This window comes from Acomys russatus, chromosome 24, assembly GCF_903995435.1.
Source record: "Acomys russatus chromosome 24, mAcoRus1.1, whole genome shotgun sequence".
Taxonomy (NCBI): Eukaryota; Metazoa; Chordata; class Mammalia; order Rodentia; family Muridae; genus Acomys; species Acomys russatus.
This window is the reverse complement of record NC_067160.1, coordinates 449,770-456,823: the sequence shown is the minus strand read 5'-3', so window position 1 is coordinate 456,823 and position 7,054 is coordinate 449,770. Positions and strand designations below refer to the sequence as shown.

General features: G+C 35.0%; 1 protein-coding gene across 1 annotated transcript; it reads right to left on the bottom strand.

Annotated features, from left to right (window-relative positions):
- Positions 1–1,837: 1,837 nt before the first annotated feature.
- On the bottom strand, positions 1,838–2,653 carry LOC127207470 (olfactory receptor 5W2-like). The gene has a single exon (XM_051166895.1). It carries the CDS (start codon positions 2,651–2,653, stop codon positions 1,838–1,840), a length of 816 nt encoding a protein of 271 aa, XP_051022852.1.
- Between the last annotated feature and the right edge of the window lie 4,401 nt (positions 2,654–7,054).

Here is a 7,054-nt window from a genome sequence, read left to right as displayed (position 1 = left end):
AAGGGCTCTTCACGTATGCATTTCTCATGGATTTAACCTTCAAATTCCACCATTTTGAGGGTCAAGACATAAGAAAGCAAGCCATAATCATATTCATATTTTATATTGTGAAAAGATTCATGGTTTGTTGAGAAAACATTGCTGAGGTACAAACTCATAAAGTTTTTATCTAAAGGAAGGATATTTCATAGTGACTTGTCTTCCTGGAGTCCTGTTACCCCACACCATGTTCCACATAGAAAACAAGGGGCACCTATTGGTCTTTAGTTCTACAGTGAAATGTTGGTACAAGGAGATATTTTAGACTGTCAGCTAAAAAACCCAACACAGCCCATGGTACTGATAGTGGGCAATAACAATGCCCTTGTGTTTTGGAAACTTCAAGTGTGAATTGACTTCTAAGAAAATATTAAATTTATCAAAAATTTGAAAAATTAAAGTACAAAATAACATGCAAATATATGTTAATTTTTCTTTACAAATTACTATCTTCAGAATTTATTTAATACCTAAGTGTCCACATTAATTTTACATATTACATTAAAATAATTTATCTGGGCATATTTGTGTTTATGCATATTTCATAACACACTCTCCAGTAATTTTATCAAGACCTACTACATAAAAATGTTGTTATTTACTATCTCATTTTTCAACAATCTTTATTCAAAATATGTAGTACCAGTTTTTCATTGCAAGAAAGAAATACTTAGACCTGAAGTAAAAAAAAATAGCTAATATGGTAGTTTGAAAGTATTTAAGTAAGAAAAGAATAACTTTAATTAAGAGCTTAAGGGACAAAAATGAAGAAGAAACTATAACCAGGTAAGCATGCAAAGAGGAAGAACTGGAAAAACTTCCTTAAAGAGATGATCGACGGTTGATGGAAGAATATTCTGTCACATGGAAAGAAGCTGGAAATTCAGCCATACAGGATGACTTTAATCTACCAAGACCATTTATGCAAGGGACATTGGTAACTGTTTCAATTCTTAAAGACCACCAGATAATAAGTTGCAGCTATTTATGCATAAAAATTCTGCTTCACAAAAATATCCTCATGCCAACACTACATGAAATGCAATGATTTTACATTGAGCATGTCATTAATAACAGAACTCCTGTCATTGATTTTACATCATAATCAGAAGGCTTCTGTGGTTTCCAAATGCCATAGATGTGTTTTCCTCAATCTTTATTAAGCTGTCATGCCTTGAATCTGTGTTTATTTCTTCCGCATTCATAATTTTAGTCCTCTATTCAATGAAAACGTTTCTCTTGCACACTAAATTTAAGCAATTTCCTGTAGAAGATATCTTGCATTTTAATTATTTCAGGATTATTTTGAAGTGCATTTAAAATTTTAAATGAAGTGCTTTTAAACTTAAATACTGTTGTTTCCCCTGGAATACAAATGGATTAGAAAATATTTAGTTTGTCTCAAAACATAAGAATATTTATTAAACATAGCATGCAAAGCTACTATAAATACAAATAAGTAGTCAATTAATATAATCAGGAAAATTTTACATTCATGAGTGGTATGCATGGATATACAGAAATATGCCACATTATGAGGTCTATTTCATGTATTTTATTTTGGTGTTAGAACAAATACACATTTTACTTATGTAAGCTACAAATGACAATCCTCTTCTAGGTCATTGTTTTAATTTTATTGAAAAAACAAACATTATTTATGCACATGTGATTCAATTGTTTACAATACTATTTTCATTTTCAGGTTTTGCAAAACCTCTTTCACATCCCTGTTCCTCAGGCTGTAAATCAGAGGGTTCAGCATGGGAATCACAAGAGTATAAAACAGTGATGTTATTTAGTCTTGATCCAGGGAATAAGAAGAACTTGGCCGAAAATACATGAAGAGTACAGTTCCTTGGAAAATGGCCACTGTGGTGAGATGGGAGGTGCAGGTGGAGAAAGCCTTGAACCTCCCCTCAGCAGAACGGATCTTCAGGACTGATAAAATGATGTAACAATAACAAACCAGAACTCCTGAGATGGTGCTCAGTTCAATTAAAACAAAAACAGTAAATAAGGCCAGTTCATTTACTTGTATGTCAGAGCAAGAGAGCAGGTAGAGTAGAGGTAAATCATAGAAGAAGTGGTTGATCTCATTAGAATCACAGAAACATAAACGGAATGCCAAGGTTATATGTATCAAACCATCTGTTGTTGCCACCAGGTAAACCCCAGCCATGAGCATGGAACACACCCTGCTGGACATGTTCACTGTATAGAGCAAGGGGCTGTTGATGGCCTGATACCTATCAAAAGCCATTACTGCTAGCAGTAGACACTCAGAGTCTGCAAAGACACAGGATATCAAGAACTGAAGAGCACAACCAACAACAGGAATTGATTTCTCCTCAGCTAAGAGATCCACCAGCATCTTGGGTCCAATTGCTGTGGAGTAGCAGAGGTCACAGAAGGAGAGATTGCTGAGGAAAAAGTACATAGGTGTGTGGAGCTGTGAGTCCACTCTAATTAAAATGATCATCCCAAGATTGGTCAGAAAAGCAATGAGATAAACAAGTAGGAATGTGCTGAATATGGCTACTTTAGTGTCAGAGTTATTGGTAATTCCCGAAAATATAAATTCATCCACAGAGGAGCAATTTTCTGTATCCATTATTGTTTCTTCTTATGTAAAAATTAAAAGATATTTTCAAAATTGCATTGATGCCTTCTTAGTTATCTCTAAAAAAGAAACCAATTTATTTTCTGGATATTTTCCCCTCATAAATCTATCCAGTCACATCACTCTGTAAGTAGATCTTTATGATATTGATCATGATGAAACATACCTGATAGTGTGAGTGTTCAGTTGTCGTGATGTGGGGCATCTAGGTACCATTGTAAATAATGTAACTTCTTACATTTTTGGACCTATCTTTATACTTGAAAACATAATTCATATTTAGTAGACTCTTACTTAATCATCAATGTATGTGGACAAACAGCGACCTTAGAGATATTAGGCTATCCAGTAAATAGTTAGTCATACTTTAGGTTTAGAAACAATCACCTGTACAAAATAGATTCTTGAAACTCATTACTGGATGCAAAAATATTTCTAAGTTCAAAACACAATGGAAGTCTAAGTCACTGGCTGGTGAAAATTAGAAATCATTTTATCCTGATGCTATGTAGCCTATAACATTCAGTAATAAAGAAAACATATCATATTTCAAGTAAGAATATGCTTTATATTCACATGTTTATGTCTGCTCCAAAAAGTGGTCTAGATATAAGCTATTATAATCTGCCCAAATAGGAGGCATATTAAAGTAAAATTCAATAACTTAACACACTTATATTTGCCTTGTGTCTATTTTATAAGTCAAAAATATATTTACGTTTTAAAAAGATAAATAGTATTTGCTTTTTAATATGTGATAGACTTGAATCCTTAAGTTTGGACACTTACAGGAAACATGGGGAGTGGGAAATAGGGGTGGATATATATTGAATACTGTTTATATTATTTTCCTTAGTAAATCTTAATTATTGTTTACATGGTATTGAGGTAAAGTTAAATTATCACATGTTGTGTTTTATAAAGTGATACTTCCATCACCTTTTTAAATAAAAGGAACCGGGGATCCAAGATGGCGGCGAGCAGTGTGGACCGCGTTTGGAGGCTCCAGTGAACAATTCAGGGAATTGCACAGATTGCTTGTGAAGCTAGATTAAAATAAATAAAATTTTATTTGGAAAATGTGAATAGTTTTGACCAAACACTTCTAGTTTTGAGAACAAGCTCTCATCTATTAGTTACACTTCAGAATGTATTAATATACATAGGGAGAAATTGATTCATCTACAAAACTCTTATTTTTTCCAGAAAAAAAAAAAAACTCATTTTATTTTACCGTGTGCTTTTAAATGCTGAAATCCAGGAACCTACCTGAGATGAACAGCTCAGTGGTGCACAGATACTAGGAAGCTGGTACTTTTTGTTGCCAGGGAGCATTTGGGGTTTATATCTCTGAAGTTCTTTCCCTAAGGCTTTGTTGTAATGAAACCAGTGAATTTAACACATTTCTAGTTTTTTATTTTCTCATGTGACTACATGAACATGTTAGACAAAGCTTCAGCTTAAGTTTTGATGACAGTCAGCCAGTTGATCTGTGTCAGAATACAAATTAAAATTAACTTTATATTCTAAACTATAATTGATAGACACATAATACATACTATAAAATTTTATCTGTATTCCAAACTGAAATTAATTTAACCAAAAATGTTTTCAAACTTAAACATCGTTAACATCCTTCTAGTATTTATTTCATTCTGAACCATAATCTTAAATTCTTTACTGGTTTATTACTAACTGCCAATGATCCAGTTTTGAGACGTATTTCATAAATAATAAAATTTACACAGTTTTGAAAGCAATTACCAACTTTACGTTTCCATTGCTTAAATTCTATCTTTACTTCTTTCTACTACCAGAGCATTCATTACATCTATATGAAGCATACACTTAGTGGGCACTGCACTTTATTACTTCCACTCAATCTTAGAAAGCTGTAAAATACCTTCTGATAATTTGGGATTCATTGGTTTATTTTTATATAAAATATATTGAATATTTATTTGTATATATTATGACTTATATTTTTATTTGCTTATAACATCAGATACAAAGGGTGTTATATTATCCAAGGCCTTTGTTGTTGTCTGTTGAAAGAACTGTCAAATTGTAATGCCTGAATGAACAACTACTGAGTTCATGGACCTTTCTGTAGATAGACTATTATTGTCAGAATATCTGGACCACAATGTGTAAGCCATTCTAACATATTCAATTTATTTATACAAATACACACACACACACACACACACAGACACACACATACACACACACACACACACACACACACATATAAAATAGTGTGAGGAGACTGGTCAATATAGAAGAAACAGAAGGGATGAGGAATAAACAGCGCTTAAGATGTCTAAACACTGAAAATGAATCTTATTTTATATTTACCTAAATCTATGTATAATTATACACACACACACATACACAGACACACACACAGACACACACACACATACACACACACAGACACACACAAACACACACAGACATACACACACATACACACACACAGACACACACACACAGACACACACCCACATATACACAGACACACACACAGGCACACACACACACATATGCCAATCATGAGAAAGCTCCATCTGAGCTGTTGGTCAGGGCAATCTTGGAGGCCTCCCAAGGCAATATAAGCTATTTCTGTTGCCCTTAGTTTCCCCTAAAGGTTGAAATAAGTCACTGATTCATATAAACACACTGTACACTTAAGATTTAGGACTTGGATGATTATAGTTGGATCTGACCTAAATGCCTCTCTAAGAACAAGATTTCAGGTTACCATAATCTGCTATGTAATCTGTAAGGGAGAAAAGCATATAAAACTCCTGCCTAGCTGAGATACCTATTTCCCCAACAATGACCAGAACAGTAAGAATGATGTAATATCTACATTTATATCTTGGCAATAACACTGGCTACCTGAGAGACTTAAGTTCTTTCACCATTAGGGAAATCATGCCTTAAAGTGGAAACCTAGCCAACCATTTATGGTTAGTGAGATCATGGGTCTCAAAGAAGAAACTACTAATGTCAATTTTTAAAAAATTTTTATAATTTGTTCAATTTATATCCCAATTATGGCCCTCTCTTGTCCACTTCAGATCCCACCTTCCATTCCTTAGCTCCTTCCCCCACCCTTCCTCCTCTAGTTTTCAAAAAGGTGGAGCCCTCCTTCCATAACATCTGACCTCAGCCTATCAAGTCTCATCAGGACTGCCTGTATCTTCTTCCTCTGTGGCCTGACAAGGCTGCCCCACCAGGGAGACGTGATCACCATGTGGGGGTCAAAGACCATGTCATAAGTAGTGCCTACTCCCTGTATTAGGGGACCCACAAGGAGACCGCGATGCCTATCAACTACATCTGAGCAGAGGGTCTAGGTCTCACCAGGCATGGTTCTTGGTTGGTGCATCAGTCTCTGCAGCATCCCCTCCTCTGCTTGGATTTGTTGGCGCCATTGGTCTCCTTGTGGAGCTCCTCACCCCTCTAGATCCTTCTATAAGACTTTTCTGTAAGAGTCCCTGTGATCCACCTCGAAGTTTGGGTGTGTGTCTCAGCATCTGTTTGGATCCCAGTTTGTGTAGAGTCTTTCAGAGGACCTCTATGGTGTGCTCCCTTCCTATTCCTTCTCTTCAACTGTTTCCAGTATCTAATCTGTCATTTGAATGAGAATTAAGCATCCTTTCTAGGGTCCTCCTTGTTACTTAGTTTCTTTAGGCATGTGTATTGTAGTGTGATTATCCTGTATTATTTGACTAATATTCACTTATATGTGAAGGTATACCATGCATGACTTTCTGGGTCTGGGTTATTTCATTCAGGATGATCATTTCTAGTTCCGTCCATTTGCCTGCAAATTTCATGATTTTCTTTTTTTTTTAATAGCTGACTGGTATTCTACAGCGTAAATGTACCACTGTTTCTTTATTCATTCTTGGGTTGAGAGACATCTAGGTTTTTTCCAGATTCTGGCTATTACCAATAAAGCTGCTATGAACATAGTTGAGTAAATGTCCTTGTTGTGTGGTGGAGCATCATTCAAGTATATGCCCAGGAGTGGTATGGATTGAGGTATAACAATTTCCAATTTTATGAGACAGCACCAGATTGATTTCCAAAGGTTGTAATATTTTGTACTTCCACCAGAAACGGAGCAATGCTACTCGTTTCTCTATATCATTGCTAGCATGTGCTGTCATTTGCGTTTTTATCTTAGCCATTGTGATTGGTGTGAGATATAATCTCAGAGTTGTTTTAATTCACATTTCCCTGATGACTAGGGATGTTCAGCATTTCTCTAAGTGTTTCTCACCCATATGATGTTCTTCTGTCTATAATTCTCTGTTTAGTTCTGTACCCCATTTTAAAATTGGATTATCAACACCCATTCATGTTAAAAGTCTTGGA

What these genes read in the sequence shown, in the direction of transcription:
- LOC127207470 (XM_051166895.1), bottom strand. Translation starts at nt 2,653, where the DNA reads ATGGATACAGAAAATTGCTCCTCTGTGGATGAATTTATATTTTCGGGA.